Source organism: Diabrotica undecimpunctata, chromosome 9 (genome assembly GCF_040954645.1).
Source record: "Diabrotica undecimpunctata isolate CICGRU chromosome 9, icDiaUnde3, whole genome shotgun sequence".
In the NCBI taxonomy this organism is placed as follows: Eukaryota; Metazoa; Arthropoda; class Insecta; order Coleoptera; family Chrysomelidae; genus Diabrotica; species Diabrotica undecimpunctata.
In genome coordinates, this window is record NC_092811.1 from 89,817,718 (window position 1) to 89,840,756 (window position 23,039).

General features: G+C 32.9%; 1 protein-coding gene across 4 annotated transcripts in view; it reads left to right on the plus strand.

The window, feature by feature from the left end:
• Positions 1-23,039, plus strand: part of LOC140450265 (E3 ubiquitin-protein ligase RNF144B) — a 393,953-nt gene that overhangs the window by 253,095 nt on the left and 117,819 nt on the right. For all 4 annotated transcript variants that reach the window (XM_072543787.1, XM_072543785.1, XM_072543788.1 and 1 more), the window contains one exon: positions 4,431-4,776. In XM_072543787.1, coding sequence (XP_072399888.1) covers positions 4,431-4,776 — 346 coding nt within the window. The remainder of the gene's footprint in view (positions 1-4,430; positions 4,777-23,039) is intronic.

Consider the following 23,039-nt stretch of genomic DNA (forward strand, 5'->3'; position numbering starts at 1 on the left):
AACCTTTAATTACTAAATACGCCCACCATAGATATAATAATACCCAGACTGAACGCTGCAATATAGACCCCTTCCCCTAGTGCGACAGAGAAAAATGTTGCAAAGCAGTCCCTGTCCCTCTTTCTAATTAATCGACCACGTGACCGTCCCACTACCAAACACAAATCGAGTTGTAGCTACGCCGTATTGTTTCTGCCTTTGGACCTGGATAATCGAGGTTCGAATCTTCCACTAATGTTTCTTTTTTTACATAAATTAAATATAGTTGTCCCTTGATAATCCGACAGGTATGTGATCAAAGGGATGTTGGATTACCAAAAGTGTCCGGATTACCGAAAGTGATTATATATTTGGCATTGTTTTGCTAGCAGTAGCCTACAATATTCTTAAATTTTATGAGTAAAATGTTAACACCCAAATTAATATGCAAATGAAACATCCATTTCGGCTAACTAAAAAAGGTTTATTAAAAGAAATATGGAAGCTAATAAATTTAATGTACATACAGTGTATAAATAATAACTTATAAACATTATAAAATATGGTATATTAATTATGAACGTATGTAAATACATACTGTGCCCACACTGAAGAAATCTTTGATTGTCTTTTGCTTTTTCTTGCTTAGACTGTCTGTCATTGCTTGTTCTTGTTTCTCCTTGCCAATATAGCATCATCACAGTTAGCGGTGAAAGATTTTTCATCCTGTGCTTCCTGGGTCACGTGTTCATCAGATTCTGTCATTTTTTAAATTATTTTTTCATCTGTTAAGTCAGCATTGAGATTGCCATCTAAAATCCGCTTTTGTAAAACTTCTGTTGATTCTGATGAATTAGTCATATCGTTGCAAATTTGAAGGGCAGCATCTAGAACAACTTGCACAGGTTGGTCATTGGTTTCTTTGTTAAGTTCTATTGGAAGGAATGGGTTGTTGAACCAAATATTCTTCCACGATTTAAATAGTGTAGTAGGCTTGACTTGCTGCCAGGCAAACGCAGCACTGATAATCGCATCTGTAATGTTTCAAAATTGAAGTGATGTTAGCATTAGGTTGACTTACAATATCCACAAGGAGTTGTTTCTTGTAGTGCACCTTGAAAGTTTTAATAATGTTTTGATCCATCTACTGAATCAATGCAGTAGTATTTTTCGGTAAGTACATTACCTCGATATATCCATCGGTAGTTTCGATTTTTAATTCGTCCTTATCAGAATGTCCTGGAGCCTTATCTAACAAGAGGAGGGCTTTCACTTTAGCTCATCTTTAACTTGTGGGACAAAGCTTGTTCTTGTACCAATCCAGAAAAACTTCTTTGGTCACCCTTTGCAACATGTACGTAATTGGTAGCTTCTTAATTTTAACATTTTTGAAGGCCCGAGGTTTTTTGGACCCACGATTATCGATTTCAATTTGTGGGATTCTGATGCATTCGCGCATACCATAAGAGTGAGACGTTCTTTCTAAAGTTTACTACCAAAACTTTGTCACCAAAAGTGACAAATGTCTTTATTAGAAGTTGCCGTCAGTTTAGACCGGTTTCATCAGCTTTATAGTTGTTCAGGAATTAGGTCCAATTCGGTGATCTTTTTGCTCAAATTCTGAATAAATTCAGATATCTCAGACTCATCTGCACTCAGCTTCTCTTCAATAATCTGCAAAAATCGTATTCCATACCGTTTTTTCGAACCAACCTTGACTAGCACGAAAATCAGTATTCTTTGTTAATTCCTGATAAAAACCTGAGCTTTATTTTTTAAAATGTAACCTGAAATAGGAACTCGTCTGCTTCGTTGTTGCTTAAACCAGATATGTAAAGCTCCTTTAACATCAGGAAATTCACTCATTTTAAGGGATTTTCTGACCTTAGAATCATACTCTATAGATTTCATAAATTTTTTGATTTTTTTGTCTTTGTTTTTCATAATGTCGTACACTATAGCTCGTCCAATATCATAGAATATAGATATCGCAGTCGGAGTTTCACCACACTCGCATATCTTAATAATATCCAATTTATCTTTTAGTGTAAGCATTTTGTGCTTTCGTTTTAAACTTGTGCTCGCCATTGAACTGAACTTTTTAAACGAATTAAATAAAAGTTTAGCACTACCACTACGTATTACTGTAACTAAAAACCCTATCGAACCGAACTGCTTACGGAAAAAATACGAAATGAAGCATCCGGTAAAAATGAGATTCATGTCGCGACTGGTTTCAGTACAAGTATGACACCAAACTTCTTTACATAAAAAACACCACGAAGCAAAAGTGGAATAAAAAGAGACAAAGTGGATGTAGGTGCTTTGCAGAAAGCTGTCGAGGATGTCCTGTAGACACGGCGGCGACCTTGACGGGAGGTGCGTCGGATTACGGAGCGTGTCGGATTGCAAAACGTCTGAGTATCAAGGGTGTACTGTCTATTAATGAATATTACGTTTATTAGATGAATAAATAAATTTGCATTACAGAGCTGTAAATTTGAACAAAAAATGAAGAAAGAATACAAATGAGAAATAGTAAGTTGGTATTATTTAAAAATATTTTTTCTATTTAGTTGTCCGTTCTTAAGGCTTCCCATGTTGTTTTGATGGATTTCTTTTTTCCTCATCTCTTAGTTTTTTTTAGATATTCTGAGTAAAATTCTCATTTCTGTTGCCTCTAGTATATGCTTAATTTATGGTGTTAATGCTGTACACATGTTTTTATTGGACGAGTTGCTGTTCATAAATTCCTGTACTTCTCTTGATAGATTCCAGTTCTCTAGTACCTAACGCCATTCACTAGATATAAATAACTGATCGTTCCTGTCCCGAATATGAGAATCTATCTCTCACAGTACTAGCTGACGTGTGGCTTTAAACAAATACATACTCTACAAACTCACTTTTATTTATTTTTAATGTGCTTATTTTGAAACATTTTACAGTTTGTAGTGCAAAAGCTGACATAAGTTGATATTAAAAAGCTTCTAGCTCACAATGTTTAACGAAGACCACGTTGCTCAAGTTAGGCAGCTTCATTGTGGGGTGGGTAAGGATATATATGATAAAAAAATTCAGATCAAAAATAGACAGATAAACGATAGATAATAATAAAAAAACAAAATATAACAGTTTGACAACGAAAGCAAGAAACAAGGAATATAGCTAAACTGTAAAACATTCTGGGTGCCAATAAGTTTTAACCTGAAACTTATGAAGGAACTCAATATTAAATAAACTAAACAAACATTTGTCTCAAAAACAACAGGAAAACACACGTCAGAAAATAAATCAGCAAATTATCAACAAAAATCATGACAAGCTGTAAGAAAAGGTTATATATTCAATAAAATACCTAAAGATTTATATTATCTTCTACAAAAAAATACAAATAATTTATATTATCTCTAATGAAATAAAATAATACATCATAATAAAAAAGTTGTGTTTATTAAACTTTTAAATTTGAACAAACATGAATTCTAAACAAATAAACAATAACCATTGTTTATTTTTGCTCAAAATTTTTAATTAATAAATACCTATTAATAAAAAACAGATAATGACACATATTGTCATCAATTATCTTATACTTTAAAATAGATTGCAGTCTTTAGTAATTTAAATAGACTTAATATGCAAATTACTTTAATTAAAACTTTAATACATCTCAAAAAAAATGATAATCAAATGTATATTTGACTGCAATCTGAACAAATTCAATTGGCCATTGTTTCGTTTTATTCTAAAATTAACTGTACAAAAAAAAACAGGAATTTCCGTCATTCCTATACTTAATTAATTATTTATAAATATGATTTATAAAAATTTAAATTCTTTAAGAAAAAATTCGGTAAAAGAAAATAGATAAATCGCACAAAAAAACAACAAAGAATTATCTCTTGAACATACATTCTGACAAAGTCACTGGCCTCTGAAGGGAACATGTGTTCATCTCTGAAAACATATAACCCTCTAGATGTAACAAAAGGATATGTTTGCCTCTTAGGCAAAAATATTGATAAAGGCCTTCAACGTTGACAAAAGGGGTTTGTCTGAGAATGCTAGCGGCAGAAAAGAATTGCCAGTCGGACTCTATAAATAAACAAAAAGGGATCTCTTATTATCGCAATTAATTAAAAACAAACAGTGAACGATTTACCACCTCGATAGTAACTAAACTACAAATATGCACGTCTGAATGCATATTGATACAAATAGTGGCTTTAAAAAAAAACAGAATTTAAACACTTATATGTATTCGAAGCGATAAAAATTAATAATCTCAAGGCATAGTATTAAAAATATAGGCTCGTAATAGAGAAATTTAGCATGCTACAAACTTAAGGATATTATGATACTTGTGGTTTGTTCTATTTATAAAAATAATATCAATACCAATTCATTATTGATTATATAGTTAATTAATTGTATTGTCTTGTTTTCAGGAAAAGTGGCTGACCACGCCACCCTGTTAGAACCGCGGGGTCGTCGTGTAGTGACCACGTCGATTGCAGTGCCCCATGCATCGCAGCCGATCGGCCCCTCTCCGAGTGCCCCGACCATCAACAACCAGCGTCCTTCTAAATCGAGATCCGAACAACTGTTCGGTATGCCTGGCATTAAGTCCTTATTGGGCACAAGGCGACGGGCCAACGGTCTCGAAGGACCACAATCACCTTTGGTATCCAGAAAAGAAAACGGTACTTCCACCATGCCTACGGTTAGGCCGGCATCTAGTTTAGCGAGTCTTAGGAAATGTGAAACGGTGCTGGCGCTCACAGGGTACCTTAGGTGAGTTTTTATTATTACCTATTACTGTATGCGCCAGTTAAGCAAAACCATCGCAGATTTTGAAACATTGTTCCGTTCGGAACAGTACAGCTGGGATGAGCTAATAAGGAAAATTAACACATTTTATTCCATTACTTACTTTTTTAATACAATAGATGTACAACTAATTTTACACATTTTTCTCATTGGACGCCATCTTTTTGAAAATGGAAATAAATAAATAAATGAAGAAATAAATATGCTATAACATTTCTGTCCGTTGTTTGTCATCCATAAAATGTTTCCGCAAAGTGGCAAGGTAAAGAACATTTAATAGATTTGTATTAAGACTACTTGTGAGTGCATGTAGTGAAATAGATCATATTACCTACCAAGTACCAATTGACCTACTTGTACGTTGTAGACCTTGAGGAGATTTAATTATCTATATAATGTTCTTTTTTATTTCGATTTGTCGAAGTAATGTACATATAGAAACCTTAAAATATAATACTATTTGTTGGATATGTTGATCGCCAATTACATGAATGACAGCTGACAGTGGTGTGGTAGGTTATTTTTATGATGTATTAAAAATTAATTCTTACTTAACAATATAAATGTCAAATAATGAATGTCATTGTGTGGAAGTGGCTTAAGTTAAGCACTCATCCAAAATACCCGAATTTCAAAGCCAGACATAATTTGAATTTTACTCGAAACAAAATTTTAAGAGTTTTAAGTACGTATATGGTTGTACGCTTTTTTGATTAGATCTTGTGATCCTTATTACGGTTAGTGGCCAGCTCAGCCGGGTGTAGGTCCTGTGCTGTTCAAAAATAAATCACCTTTCCAAAGTCTAAGGGAGGTTAATCAATAAAATTAAAAAATAACTTCACATATTTGTTTATTAACACTGGTAAAAGAAATCAGATATGCATTTATTGTTATTTTAAAGGAAAATAAAGTTATTAACTAAGCAAAGTAACTAATTGGTCAGTAGTACTTTTCGTGGATGTTCGACTTCCACAGGGCAGATTTTGGAGGGACTTCGGCTTCATGTAGCCTATGCTGTATGGAGGTGTGCCCAAGTGCCAGTCCTTATCGTAATAATGTCGGCATGGGTGTGGAAAGGGGAGGCTGGATTTTTGTCTTGTTATAGTTGTTATGAGGCTCTTCCAGCTACTAAGAAAGAAAAAACAGTGCGTATTACTATGGGCATACGAGCTCATGAGATCCACGTTTGGCAAGGTTACTCAGCTCACTTATAAGAAGACATTCTTACTAAAGTCAAACGGTCGCAACAATACCACTGAACAGAATGTCCTTGCCCAACGAAGACACACAAAGGTAAAAATTGTAGTTGAAAGCTGAATAGAAATTATTGTTAGCAATAAGCGTAAAAAAAGAAAATACGGATAATAAAAAATCTGACGTATTTCTAATGATTTGGGATGTTATGGAAGAAAAACTCGTACTGAAGAATAGGTCTGATGCTCACTAATTACAATAAATAGTTCGGGGTTTTAGAAAACTATTATAACTAAAACGAAAAGGCTTGGAAAGAAAATTAACTCAAATGTCAACGAAACAAAATGAAGAGAAAACTATATATGAAAAGTGAAATACAAGGAAAGGCAATAGAAAAAAATATAAAAACGAGATGGAACGTTGTAACGTTACAATCTACACTAACTACACTGTAGTTATTATTTGCGTTTTAATCTAATTAAACTTGCTAGATAAATTCAATATCGAGCTGTCCATGAATATACAAGAGAATCTACTGTTTGCAGTTGATTAAAATTGCAAATTAGATCAATGTTGAAACTATTACAAGTTTTTTCGTACATCACATATTGCGATCCACCCACACATTAAATACACTGTCTAACTAAACTAGTAAGGACTATGCATCATGCAAATGGAAGCGAATCGCAACAGGACGGTTGTAAATTTATACCCAATAGGATATATGGTAATACGAAAGCAACAAACCAAACAGCAACTGTGTTAATTACAATGTTACACGGTTGTGAAAACGTACTTGTTTACTTGTTATAAACTGAGCCTGATGTTATTTTCGGATAATATTATTTATAAGGGAATTATAATTTTATGTGGTGAACATACAGGTATTCTTTATAAAAAGTTGTTCATGGTCTAAAACCTAAAATGCAACCATCAGATATCAAATAGTATCACTCTTACACTATACGAGGTATATCAAAAAATATAAATTTCGCTCAAGTGTAAAGTACCTTTATATTTCGCTATATCGAAAATTATTACGAAAAGTTAAAATTAAAATTATATTTTAATATGCAATTACATCAAAGTCAGCATTTAAATTCGATTGAACTCTTTCCAGCAACATAATCTAGAATCACTATGGGTTTTTGCATGTTTTCTCTTCTTCTTTGTACATCTTTTGTTTTACCCGTATAACGACTTGATGTTAACGAGAAAAAGATAATCACGTTTTTCACACCACTTCGTTACCCATATACCTCTGTTTTTTTCTCTGTAAATGACTTCTTCTTTCTTAATATTTTGATAACAACGTCTTCTGGCACACATTGCATACACTTTAATACATTTCCGCAACTGATAAGCAAGATCCAACAAGTTTCGTAGCTAAATGTTGCCAAACGTACTGACCGCCTGGCCTGGATGGAGAAAATTCCTACCAGGCCGGAGCGTCATTAGTAACCGACAAATATTTTTATAGTTACTTATAATTTAAGTGTTCAAAAAATATTTTTTACAACCTTATCTTATGACAGAAAAACCACCACCATTAAAATAAATACCAATTTTACAATCTGGCATGTAGGTTTAGATTTTAAAGTTAGCCTTAGCGCTTAACGTGTTAATAAGTTTATAGGATGAAAAAGTTTTTTCCGTAGCTTTCCGATTACTTCCAAAGAAGTAATCGGAAGCCAATGAAGAAAATGGCAAGAGGTACATATGAATATATATTCGACAAAATTAATGAAATTTTGTGTGTGAAATCGTATGACAGTAGTGTTTGTTCTATGTTATCCGATTATGATACTATTGAACCACTAGGTCACGTAAAACGGTGGTCCAAAACATCAAAATCAAAAGAAAATGTAGTACAGCCAAAATTGTCTGCTTCCTACAATTCTGGAATTCTTTTTATAATCACTTTTCACTTCTATATATTTTGTATATGTAACTAGTTGTCACTGAAAGAGCACTGAAAGAAAGCTCTTAGAATTACTAGCCGTGAGGTGGTCCAAATGTTCGAAACGTACCTCGGTCGTAGAAGGTGGGCAGAACCGCCTTCCAGCCTAGTTATGCAGGATTCCACCAGTGTGGCCACGATGAGATCCGAGACCGTGCGCAAGGGTTGTTCGGACACCATCGCCGCCAATGCCAGAGACTTACATGCTAAAAAACACCCTCTTCAGCGGTGAATTACCGTACCGGTCGGATCGCCCTGATTGGGACGCAACATCGGCACGGCATTCACCCGATCGCTCATTTACGCACAATTCTCACGCACTCTAGCACTCTCTCACTACGACTGAATTCTTCTCTTCCTCTGTTACTCCCTCTTCATGTTCAATCTCGCCCCTTCTCAGTCTTCCTTATCTTCTTGCTTGCTCCTGGGCACCCTGCCTCATTTATCCATCTATCGCATACCAATATTGTATATGAGACAGTGTCCGATATTTCATTTGTGATTTTCTGCCTTTCCAAATCTGTAAAGGTATGCAATGAAGCAACCATGTCCTGCGAGCATCTGCGTGAGGAAGTAATCCAAACGCCGGTGTCCGCAATCCATCTATCTTCTCAGATTAGGAGTCAACGGCTTCGTCCATTGCGTCACCCTTCTCGTCTCGTCCCATTCCTCTTGCCACACCATTATGAACCTCTTCCTTTCTTCTTTTTATTAACGTTCTGTTGCTATGTCTTCATTTCTTCTCTCGAGACTGTTCTGTATGCACACGCCACCCTCAATAGACTCTTTCTATCTGCTCGGGTGAGCTGCTTTCTGTACGCCTTTGTTAAAACTGCAGTATTCCAGACAGTCGCAGCGTAAAGGACAATCGATCGCACAACAGAATGAAGGACCCTCCTCCTCTCAGTTTTGGGCCATTCGATGTTGGGCATGATCCCCCCAATGCGGCGGATCTCAGCGCAGCTCTTTGAGTCACCGCCTTTACTTGCTCTCCCCACTTTCCGTTTTGACTCAGAGTCACCCCTAAATACCTCACGCATTTCTTTGGAACCACTCTCTTTCCTGCATATGCGAATGTTATCCCATCCCTTTTCCTTGGTACCTTGAGAATTATAGTCTCGGTCTTACCCGCAGCCAGTTCTAGCTCATGCATTTTCATCCATTCTTCGACTTGGTCGCATGTACGCTGTGCACCAAAGATAAGGTCCTCCCTGTCCCGCGCCACTACCAGAATAGCGAGGAAATGCAAAAGGGGTTACACCCTCTCCGTATTGTCAAGTCTACATAATTTTTTAAATTCTGTGTATAATAATCACGGACGTACCTTTTTTCTGTTACTTCCGACTGAATGCGTTAGAAAGAATTCGATAAACTACGACGCACTGAAAGAAGCATTTGGTTTGAACTATAAACACAAATACATCATGTTGCTGAATTTTTTACAAAATATTATATGACGTTATAAAAGAGTCAAAATCTAGGCAGAAGTTTCATTTTCCGAGCAAATCTAACAATCACGACACAAAAATCTGAATAATCTAATATCAACAAACCTTTTATAATGTCAATACGTAAAGCATTCTCAATCACATCCTAATCATTTGAACTGCCATAGAACAATGCTATTTTTATCATGATACAAATGTGTGATATGTACATGATAATTATGTATTGTAATACCGAAAAAAATTTGCTATTTAATCTCACAAATTATCAACATCAACCGTATAATGGATTAGAGATATTGACGGATGTCGCAGAATGGGAACCAGTATGCTATTAGTAGGCATGTAACTGTTGAAATTAAAAACAAATAATCCAAGTTTGAAAGTATAATATGTTTGACGGGTTTGACAGTTAGTTCATGTTGTGACATGATACTATAACAAAACAAGATAAGTCAACGCGCATGTTCTTGTGACGTAAGCCCGAGACAATTTTAATGACGGCAAGTTAAATGCTCATAAGTGTTCATGTTAATTATATTACTGTGTTAATCGAGTTTGCTATCCTGTGTATTTCAAAACGTAGTAAATGATATTTTTATTTATTCATTGATGTAGTAAAGACTTTGTATATTATATTTTTATATAAATTTTGTGGTGAAAACATTCAGTTCATTTAATAAAATCCCCAAGCGCTAAAACATCGCCTGAAAATAGACGCAAAAGAAGAATGGAAAAAAGAAATATATTAAAAAACATGTAAGTATTTTGGTTTTAGACACACTTTAACAGCAGAGCAAATGTTTCTATAGATAATAATAAATGTTTCAATAGATAATAATATATACTAATGCCCATTTTAAAAGAACTTGAAGTAATACTTTATTTTTGATAGGTTTTAAAAAAAGTTACTTGGGATGTATGTAGTATGTAGTGAACTGGGACATATTTTTCGTAGTTATAATGGCGATACATTAAAAATAACAAAAAATTATTTAAAGTTAATAAAAGCTGCAAAATATGTAAATGTTAGCGAAGATGTAAAATTACTTTTTTTAGATGTAAAATGTATTTTAAAATACGAATTCTAAATCAAAATATTAAAGATAATTACAATATCCGCAAAAGAAAAATCACAAAGATTGCAAAATAAATGTCTAAATGATATTCATAAAGTCTTAAGTATGATCCGCTTTTCCTTTATGGTCAAATTCTTTACATTTTGCCGGCTTTTTATATTTAATTTATGTTTTGTAGCAATATTTATTTTGTTTGTAATACACACAATCAAATCGTAGATTCATATATCTCTTTAATAAATTTTACAAATTACTTATTAATTTTGAAAACACGTTTTCACAGAAAGTAACTAGTTATGACTTCTTAGTGCAAGATATGGCATCGAGGTGTACTTACCGTTAACAGTTAAAGTTTCGAAGTTGTTCATTACAGTAATGGAACAATGTTGCCATATGATGCATCGTTAAAATATAATACATACAAGTCTCCTGGCTTTGTCTCGCTATGACGTCATGCGCAAAGTCGATTAAAATTAGAACGGCAAGTGAGCATATCTTGTAGTTATAGTATCATGAGTAGCATGAATAGTTGTGAGGCCGCTCCCGTAGGAAAAATGTTTCTGATTCGGTTTCTTTGTGGATTCTTGTTGAAAAATGTCCCCTTTAAACAAATCTGGAGGATACCGGGCGAAATTTTTGGGCAGAAATTATTTAAACAATTTTCACACAAATTTTATAAAATATCTCGGTGTATAAACCACGGTAGATAGATATATTAAAGAGTATTTCAACACTTGCTACGTTGCAAGAATCTGCCGTTCAATTCTTGGTTTTCTAACCCTGTATATTTTGTAAACAGGTTCTGACACTGTTTTCTTGTGACATGTTTAAGTTAAATATTGTTTTATATGGGATTAAACCACAGTTGATTGTAATGAAAATTACATTCTCTATATGTTTTGACGTTTCAATTTCCAATCGGAAATAGTTTTCAAAAAAAAATTATAAATTATGAAAAAATTACTGTTATCCTGTAAATTTTTATCAATTGGCACTGTGTGGCAACCAATTTAACAGTTGACTTATTGCCCTTGATCTAGTAGGCAAATAGCCATATTTTAAGCGAAATTCTGAGAGCTGTTTTTATAACCTCAAAACTATATCAAATTCTGATCTTTCGGTACTTGTGTAGTTAATTATAAATTATGTGTTTCTGATTTTCTATTCACTCATTAATATTGGTATAGTCTTATTGCCGACTTCTTCTTTCAGTATTGGTAACCAGAGCCTGCTACATTGTGTTTATGAGTTTGACCTGTAAATTTTTATGAATTGTCGTCTGTTTCTTTCATGACTATTAATGAATCTTTACATTGTAGTCTGTGTTGTTATTCAAGGCAAGTTTGTATATCTGTAATCTGTCGAAATTCTCTGTTTTTAGTTTATGATTCATGCTCATTTATCCTAACACTTAGTGGTCTTGACGTTTTCCCCAGATAAAAATTGCCACACAGTGGTAATTTCTAAACCTAACCTGTATATATATAAATCAAATATTGGTACATGCTCATCTGTTTTTTTAACAAATTTATCATTTTCTTCGACTGCCCAATTTATAGGTTATTTATAGGTTATTTGTCCTATATAAAAACAAAATATAAATCAAACAGCACGTCACAGATAAAGAAGTCGTCTATTTTATAGGCAATTTGTCAAAATTGTGACAATATACATTGTGTAGTCTTCTTCAATAGAGAAACTTCCCCTGTCACTCTAATTTAAACAAACACGGAATACTGAATCGTAATCATGTTCGACTATTGATTGGACGATTCCTTGTTTAAACTGATTATGTCGTAACAATCTGAATTAATTCCAATAATAGACTAAGCTTTTAGGAAGTGGATTACCAGGATAAGAGAAAATAGATTTACATGTACAACATGATAATAATAGCACAATTCAACAAAGGAAATACAATAAGCCATCACATTCATTCATTATTATATAAAAAAATAACTTTAATAAATTTTCAGCTAGATGGAAGAAGCCTGTACCATCTTCTTCTTCCAGTGCCTATCTCTTACCGAATATTGCAAACTAGGTTCTTATGTTTTTTTAGCCAGGATTTCGTCTTCTGCCCACGTCCTCGTAAACTGAACTTTTCCTTGCAAAATTCATTTTAATAATCAAAATTTGAGTTGATTTCTCATAATGTGACGTAATTATTTTTTTTTCGTATTAATCTTCTGGGGTATTTTGTTGTTTGATATTATGTCCATCCATGTCCTATACTACTTGTTTTGGATGTGTAAGAACAATTCTAAAAATATTCTTGATGTAAAAAAGCAGAGTAATTGAAACTGCTATGGACAAAAAGCCACAAAATGCATTTGAAAAAGTTGGGTTTGTGTGTTTATATTTTCACATACACATACACACAACTTTCAAAATTTGTGTTACAGTATGTTGCTTAGGATTAATGCACTTGGGATATTGCTCAAGTGCCACTAAGATTGCTAGACGTAAAAAAGCAAAGAAACGTAAAATTTTTTTAATTTTATTTTGTTTTTTCACGCCCCTCCATGTTTATACAAGCATTCTATTTTTTAATTCAGATTCAGATTTCCCAGCAAATTTTACACCAAAAAAAAACTAGATTTAAGTATTAGTTTGATAGATTTTCCGTTTTTTATATGGTTTTTGGTATTCCCTTGAAAGTTGAGATCTTTTATATATACATATATATATATATATATATATATATATATATATATATATATATATGTAAATATATGGAAATTACTAAATTCTCGGGAAGAAACGCGTTAAGAATTAAAAACTCGACGTTTCGGCACCATTATCCATTTATCAAGAGTGATATGGTTCCGTTCGAGTTCGGGATCTCAATCCTACTCTTCAGTGTCGATATATATATATATATATATATATATATATATATATATATATATATATATATATATATATATATATATATATATATATATATATATATATATTGTTATGATGTATTTGTTTGTTTGAATGATGAGCAATGAGTATTTTTAATAATATAATATATATAGGGTTTTTATCGCGGTTCTCAAAGAATTAGTTTGTAAGTACTTTTTTAAATTATCTTTATTATAACTATTATGAAACACACATATATATCTAACCTAGCCAATGTAAATTTAAAATAAACTATCTTTAAATTGATATTCTTATAAAACTAATTAAATTCTATAGACAATGTAAAATTTAAACAAACTATCTTCAAAATTGAAATTGTTATGACACTAACCAAATTATATTAACAAAATTTTGTACCTTTCTTTCACTGAATGCCTAAATGAACTGTTTTCCACTATATAGATTCTAATCACCACTAAATGTCTTCGTACTTCGGTTATCCTTGTTTTTGTGAAATTACTTTTTCCAATTATCAGCTTCTACCAATTTAAGATATATTTTTCTTCACCAGCATTTATAAACCACCAAGCAAACCAGCAAACAGCATTTATATTTATTCTTCTTTTCAATATACCAATATCCAATTATTATAAGTTGATTTATACTAATCTCCAATCATAATATAATTTTAATTCCTTCCAATATCCATCCAATATTCTTCTAATATACTTTTATAATCTTCAATAATTATTTGTGTATAATTATAAATGTGCATTAAAATATATGCATAATTTTTAATCTTCATTTAACTCACTATATTAAACAATTTGGACTATTTGTAACTGATTCACTGACTCCAACTAACTTTCATATTTCTTACTAAACTGCCTGACTGACTTACTAAAACTCTCTCTGACCTCTTGAATCCAAATCACGGGTATTTATATCTTTTTGGATGTTCCAGAACCATCTGGTAAGAAATCATGTTCGATTTAGTTCTATTTCTTCTATATGGATGTTCTCGAAAAAAGTATCTGTTCGATCCACCGACATAATCATTATTCCAGAATGTTCCAACATAAACAAAGGTCAAATTCTGCATTCTGGAGAATTCGTTAATGTTCTACTGATAATTTTGTTTACATTTAGGCTTTTCAGATCAGAATAAACACTTAGATCAGTAAATATATATAAATTAAACATTTTAAACTAACATTATTATTATAACCCCACTTTATATTCCTAAAATGTCACTTGGAGAGTATGTATAGTTGGTTGCCTAGTCACATGGCTCACTTAAATATATCTACAAAATCATAACTACTAAAATACAACTTTTTACAATTATTATATGCTAATTTCTTAAAATGCCCTCACATAAATATATTTTTACCAAATACTTTTAATATCTAATATATAATTTGTAAATTATTTTTAATCACTATTTTTCTCTCTCCTATATCATATCAATATATATATATATATATATATATATATATATATATATATATATATATATATATATATATATATATATATATATATATATATATATATGTACGCAAAAAGTACATACAAATTATAAAAAGAAACGTCGAAATCCATAAACAAGAAACAGATACAGTTAACAGCTCCTTCTCCCTCTACCGCTCTCACTAGTTTCAAAGCCGACCGATTTTGAGGACCATATTTTTGAAGCTTTGTGAACGATTCGATTAAAAGGCAATCTTTTTTGAATTTTTCACATTAAAACTTTAAAGCATGTTCTTTCAGATGACCCTAATAAGATCTCTTAATTCTTATAAACAACGCCGCTCTCAATTAAAAAAAAAGCTTCATCCCAAAGTGTCCTAGGTCAATTTTTTTTTCTTTTAAATTTGTAAAAATATTCAGGCTGTCTAAATATGAAATCAGTTTCTTGCAGCAATGGTTAAAAAGTTTTTCTAATAGTTTATAAGCAAAAAAGCGACAGGTTTTTGCAATATTATTTTGCAATATTTAAAATTCTATTTCCTCATTTTTTTAAATAATATAAATAGAATAAATCTTCTTCTGTCAGAAGCTACCCGTATAATTAATATAACTAGATAATTTTATATATTGTTGTATTATAATATGGCAAAAAAATTTAATTTAGGATAGACAAATTAAAATCATATTTTAAGCACAACAAGACACAACATTATAATGTAATATGAAGATTTTAAGTCACTTTTAAAAAAAGTTATTAACATTTATAAAAACCCAAAATTTTCTACTCATTTTGCAATTTTCTAAACAATAAATAAGGATAGGAACATTAAAAAAATGCCATTTTGAAGGTTTTTGTATGACTTATAAGTTTCTTATTCTCAAATTTGTTTCAAATGCTTTACTTTTTGCTGATAGACCAAAAACGCGAAAATTTACTGTTTTTTGACCTTAATTTGTTGCAGCAAAAGCACTGCAACAAACATAGATTTTTGTTACAGAGGTCCATACTACTCAAAACAACTGTCGTTTGCTTGACCAGTCAGTGTCACAAATAGGATACTTTTTTTGCTTATTTCTCTGGTCTATACGTGGTATGAATCAGCGTTTGCTCCCCGGTATGAAACCTGTAAAAAACAATGTTTTAAAATAGAATAAGGTCAAAATTTTTATCAGAAGCTGACAGAAAAGGGTCTGGCTGAACTTGAATTCAGGTACTTTTTTTTTCAGTTTTAAATTGTTTATGCCTTGAAAAGGATCAACTTAAGAAAAAAATTGTGAAAGATCTTTTTGTTTGGGATGATCAAAAATATATAAACTTACAATTTAAATAAATTGGGAACACTTTTTGCTTGGAAGACTTATTGAACTTTATTCTGGGATGTCGTTGTGATTATGCTGAAATATCTCATGGAAAAAAATTGTTCGTACTAACTCGAGGTTTTCGCCTTGCCTAAACTCATCTGACATCGCCAGATATTTTAACGGGTCACCGTGTTTGTAGTTTCTGTGACGGTAAACCTCCATTGTCTTAGTTTAGTTTATTTAAACTCCCACAATCGTATTGTTATTGTTTTCTCCAATATGATCATTTAAATATTAATTATCAAGTTCAAGTAATCATATTAATAAACATTAGTTTTTGTTTTTTGCTAAATTAGCGTTATATGAGAACTTTCTCATTATTCTTTCAAATCATCCCACATACTGTTGAGTATGGTATCTTTCACACTGCTTTTAATTAAAATTGAAGAAAGCAACAGTTACTTTTTATATTGTTTAAACTTTCTTTAAAATATTTTAAGAAATTTTTAACATTTGAAAATAATTTAATACGGTTCCCAGGAATATAAATGGTAACGTCAGCAACTTTCAAAGGTCTGGTTTTTTATGTGACTTGTTATTAGCATATATGATCTTCAGAGTTGGATGCATTAGGACCAAACTGGTTTCAATATCTGATTATTTCCCAAATTTAAGACTTAAGTTCGTAAAAGAGGATTTTAACATCGAAATTCAAAAGATTGTCCTAAATATACAGGGTGACTTATGAGAATCTGTACATACTCCTACCTCGTTGAAGGCCCCTATGGGAAATGACAAATGACCATTAAAAATGTCTGCTCCCATTGTTTAAATATACAGGGCGAGTTGTGAATTTTTACTGAAATATATATTCGTCATAACTTTTGAACGTGAATTACGATCTGACTCATTTTTTGGTTAATGTTGCACTACTATCACCTAATTAACTGATTTTATTTAAACTAGAAAAAATCAGGTCCTGCTTTAAAAAATTAATTCGTTTTGTTCATATAAAAATTTTTACCGTGTACAGTTGTTGAAAACTGTAATAAGAATTTTATAAATTAGACAAATAGGCAGATACAATAGCATATTTATTTTTTCTCCACGCGATTTATTACGTTCATAGACAAAAACTCCAGTAAGTTGTTGATCCATCGTTTTCGTGGTCTTCCTACTGATCGTCTTCCTATTGGGAAACTGTCTCTTGCCGTCTTTACTACTCTATTTGTTGTGATTCGGCTTATATGATCGTTCCAGTCTACTCTTCTATTTCATACCCAGTCCTTGATGTTTCCCACCTTGCATCTACGTCGTATATCGGTACTTCTAGCTCTGCCCTGATGACTGTTTTGTAAATTCTGCCTTTTTTTCTATCCCGATATTTTTATTTCTCCATATTGTTTAATTCAGGCAACCTGCGCCTCTGTTTGCTCTATTTATTTAATCTTTCACTTCAGTTTAGAGCTTTCCGTACCTAGATATTTAAACTCCATCACTTTCTATTATCTGTGCTCTGACCCTTAGGAGCTTTCCTACTGCCTCAACTTTAAAATGGACTGAAGAAAACGAATTTGATAGACACGAAGTTATATTTCTTCATCGGGTTAGAGATCGAGCGTTTGAAATAAAGTTCGCAAATTATATACAGAAGAGGTATATTATGGCATACTATAATCCAGATGCCTCGATAATCCGCAAAGGATCTTGTTTTTGTCTCTCCAGATTAACGAGGCCCTACTGTATTTTTTAAACCATCCAACTCATCAAAAGTTTAATACACTAATTGCAATGAAAAATAGGGTAAGATATATAGTGACGAAAAGTTCATAAACAGAAACTTAAACTTGCTATTAAACATTTTTAAAAATAAGCGATACCCAAAACATATTCTCAAAAAACTAATATTTAACTCGGACATTTTCGACGGTCCCTCTGATAACCAATTCAATATAAGAAACTGTCATTGATAAAGCATTTAACCCCTCAACTCACAAGGCTCCAACTCTTTATAAAACTAATGTGATCTACAAGTTGTCTTGTTCGGATTGTCAGAGTTGTTATGTTGGTCAAACTTCACAATGTCTCAAACAGAGAATAACACAACACAAAAGTGTATAAATAGTGGATAAAGAAACAGACTCAATAAATTACAAGGTAGACACGGAACAGTGAAGCAATATATTTATAATATTAAATAATTTCAATTAATTTTACTGTATAAATAATAGAAATATTTTAGCCATCCTATATATTTTTAACATATATAAAACTGACTATTGTTTGTTAAATATGTACTTGTGTCTTTTTTATGTTTACTTTTTTGTTTTTTAGTCACTAATCATACACCCAACTGATATTGCCTGCCAGTACTGTTTTGAACATAAAATGTTTAAAATACTCTTAATCGGTGTTTTTATTAATTTAATTTAAAATTATATCACAGTTTCTTCTGAGGAGGCTAACAAACAATTAGCAAAATATAGAGACGTAAAGAATAAAAGGAGTTTCATTTGTGACGTTTATAACGTTACACATATTAATTTTTTGGAAGTACTTTGTTATTTAATTTTTATTGAGCCGCCAAAATTTTGGAAAAGTTACCATTTATTTTTCAACATAGTCTACTTTTAGCTCGATACGCTTGATCCAGCGATGTTCCAACTTCTTTAACCCCTCTGAAAAATACGTTTTCTCGAGGTCTGCAAAGAAGGCTTCCGTGGTGGCAATGATTTCTTGTTTCGACTTAAATTTCTTTCCGGCGAGTGCCATTTTTAAATTTGGAAACAAAAAGAAGTCACACGGGACCAAATCTAGAGAATATGGTGGATGGCGCAACAGTTCGTAGCCCAATTCGACAAATTTCGCCATCGCGACGGCGGAGGTATAAGCGGGTATGTTGTCATGATGGAAGAGCTTTTTTTTCTTCGCTAAATGGGGTAGTTTTTTCTGCAATTCGACGTCTAATCGGCCCAATAATTCGGCGTAGTAAAGCCCTGTCATCGTTTTGCCGTTCTCTAGGTAGTCGACGTAGATCACCTCTTGTGAATCACAGAAAATGGTGGCCGTCACCTTTCCGAAGGACAGTCTTCGCCTCCTTCGGAATATATTCGCCGGGTGCTGCCACTATTTCGATTATTTCTTAGTCCCTTGTCAGTACCAATCGATTCATATTTTGTCAATGGTTACGAAACGACGTAGAAACTCCTTCGGATTACACTTAAATAGCGTCAAATGCTGCTTTGAAGTGGTATCACGGTTAAGCTTGTTGTCCGGAGTGAGCAAACGCAGCAATCATCTCGCCGACAGCTTTCTCATGCCCAAAATTACATGCAGAATATGAGATAAGCGGTCTTTTGAGATGTCTACTGTCTCAGCTTTTGACATGCCCACCTGGGCGTGGTTCATTAAAAACTGACTTGTGACCACGTTGAAACTCGTTAAAACAATTTTTGAGGGTTGCCATCGAAGGAAAAGAGTCCCCGTACGCAATATCCAAGCGCTCTTTGATTTCGCTGTGCGATTTCCCTTGTAAAAACGAGAATCGTTTGGCTCTTGAGTCCGATTCGGCTGAAATTTTGACATTAGCCGTCTACGAGAAAATATTACACGATAGTAGATTTCTCTTGAGATAGTGCCGCCATCGGGCGGAGAGGGTAAGTACTTATTGGACCGCCTACGTATATAATATAGTATTCTTAACAATTCTTTGTTGTGTTCTTAATACACTACGTCATTCCGCATAACTTATTGTTACTTCATTTAAAAGATTTCCATTTATGATATTATACTAATAATACTTCTACGTAAAGCATTGTTCTATCAGAAAAATTAAGAATGATATGAAATGAGTTCTTAAGTTATACATATAAGTTATACTTTAACATGCAAATAAATTTACTTAAATGTTATTTACGATTTTGCTTAAATGATAACAGAATTATCGCATGCCTTGTCGGAATCGAGTACATTTTAAGAATAATTAAATATTTAAGTAATATTCAAATACATTAATATAAAGTCAACTTTATTTTTAGCCAAAATATATTAACTATAAAGGCAAACAGATTAAATACGCCATTACTGGTAGAGATGGGTCAGTCTTAAAGTAAAAATACGATAAGATAAAGTAAAAATACGACTAAAATTAACACCTTTATGAGTAAAATGCCAAATTTTTTCTAAATTTCACTTCCGCGGTTGTCATCATGAATATTGGTTTTTTAGTAAAAAAAAAGTCACAATGACTAGGTAAAATAAGGTAGGCATCAGACTGCCCGACGACCACGACCAAACGTCCGACGACTTACAAGTATTATTGTCTGGGTAGTTTTCAATCTCTATTGTCTTTTTATTTGTGATCTCATGATCTCTTTACTTGGCGATCTTTTCATGACACCATAAGCGACTTCAATCTTCCTGAAGCTTCACGGTATAACGATGGATCAGGTGTCCTGGTGAATTGCCCTCAAGGTTCACATGTATTGTACTTGGCGGAGTTTTTAAAGAAATATGTTGTTAAAATTAATATGTTTGTGATTTACAAGTAGCAAAAGCTTCAGATCTGATTTTTAAAAATAGTTATAATCACATAAGTTACAATATTAGTTTATGTGAACATCAAGGTAAGTCATTAGAATATACTGAGTTTTATCATGATTTTGTAAACGCCGACTATGATGGTCTCAATAACTATCTTTCAATGATGCCTTGAAAAGACCATTTGAATTTGTCATCTTTCAATGATGCCTTGAAAAGACCATTTGAATTTGTCAAAGATTATTGCTTTAACCGAATTTTACAACGTACTTAATATGTAATTATCATTTTTTGTACCAGTGAAAAGATTTAGAACTTTTAGTTATCCAAAATGACGTTATTTAGTTGTACAGGAAAAAATTTCTCATAAAAATTATTTGGCTTTCTGTAATCAAGAGAATTATGTGATTTTCTCAGAACTTCGAAGATTGTGGAAAGATTTATTAAATCAATGTTATAACACTTATGTGAATCAAGTAACTCATAATTTATACAGTAATGATAAGTATTTTTGACAGTTTGTAAATTATAGTAAGAGAGCATCAAATTATTTACCAGACAGTATGTATTATGGTAATGTTATAGCAACAAATGGACAACATATTGCAAACTTTTTCAGTCAATTTTTTTCAACAATTTATTCGCCACAATCAAAAATATTAATGTTACTAACTTGGGTTTAAAGGAAAACAGCAATATTTTTATAATATAATATTAATTATATTTTCTCGCAATACAAAATTATCTCACCATAACTGCTATGTGGTAAACAGAGACATATTTTGGTTGTCCGTTCGTGAGTTAACGATCAATAAATATCCCCCAAATTCTCTATGGGATTTTGATCAGAGCTGCAGGGTGGCCAATCATGGTCGAGCATTATCAGAGCATTAAAAGAAAATTATTTCCTATGTAAAAAGCAAGTGTAACTACATGGATAGACAAAATGTCTGTAATATATCTTTCACTTGTAAAGGAACATCTTCGTAAAGAAACAAGATCCGTTCGCGCTGTAAGGGATATTTCACTCCAAACCATTACAGATCCTTTATTGCATAAAGTAATAGGTCGTATGTTGCACTGTGCGTAGCGTTTTCTTGGACATCGAATAACTATATAACTCTGACACGTCTATCTGAGCTATACAAGCAATATTTCGATTCATAAGTGAACACCACGTGCTCCCAGTCATCAACATTCCAGGCAATGTATCCTTAAGGTGGGTACACATATGCGAGCCGAACTGTTTGCGAACTGCTCGTGAGCTGTTCGCGAAGAGTTCGTTGAAAATATGTTTATGTTCAGGCTATCCAATACCCTAAGTATCTAATAACAAACCGAGAATTAATTTACTTCTCCTCTTTTACAGTCCTAACTTTACTGTAACCGCCAGAGGCCTGCGTAGCTGACTCATATTCGAGGGCGGCGGATAGGACATCAACCAGCGTCTTGTGACGAGCTAATCGCAGTGTTCTCTGCATTTCATGATCACGAAGACCATCAATAAACGTTTGAACGGCCAATTTTTCCATCATGTCTTCGGGAGCTGTTGGATAAGCATATCGTACTAATCTGGCAATATCTACCTCATATTCTTGAAGAGCCTCATCTTTCTTCTGTCTACGATTTTTAAGCTGTGACTGATATACATGCTCCAAATGTTTGTGGCCATATCGCATATTTAACCTCTTCTTCAGTTGTTCGAAATCATCGGTCTCCTCTACGGCTATGGTCTGAAGCACATCTAAGGCATCTCCTCGAAGAGCGATAGTCAGGTTTACAGCCTTTTCTTTTTCAGACCATCCATTTGCTCTTGCGGCTGATTCGAACTGTTTCATGTAGTTGTTCCATGATGATTTTCCGTCGAAAGTTGGGACTTTAACATGAATAGAACCTCCACTTCCTTCAAATTTCGGCCGTGTCTCCAACTTAAATTTCGTCTCGTCTTAAGTAATCGGATTGTTACCTCTCTCTGCTGTCCCTGTTTCTTCCATCTTCCTTTCCATCTCTTTAATCTTTTCTTCGAAGGCTAACATATCGGCAGCAACTTGGTTTTTTAACGAAGATATTCTATCGTCCAGGGCAGACATCTCAGAAGTGACTTTGCTTTCTAAAGAAGCGATGTCGCCGGAAACTTTCGAAATATCGCCAGAAACTTTGTTCTCTAATTTCGAAATCGACGAGATGACAGCATCATGTTTGTCTTCAAATATATAAGTCTCTGGATCTAGTCCTTCTTCTAGCAAAGCGTTCTTTAGTCGTTGGACTCACTCAGCCTTTTTTCCAGTAGAAGCTAATTCTCTGTCTTCTAGATGTCTTCTTAAAGTAGTCACTGTCAGCTCATAAATCGTCGTCATTTTCACAATTTATTTTATATTCACT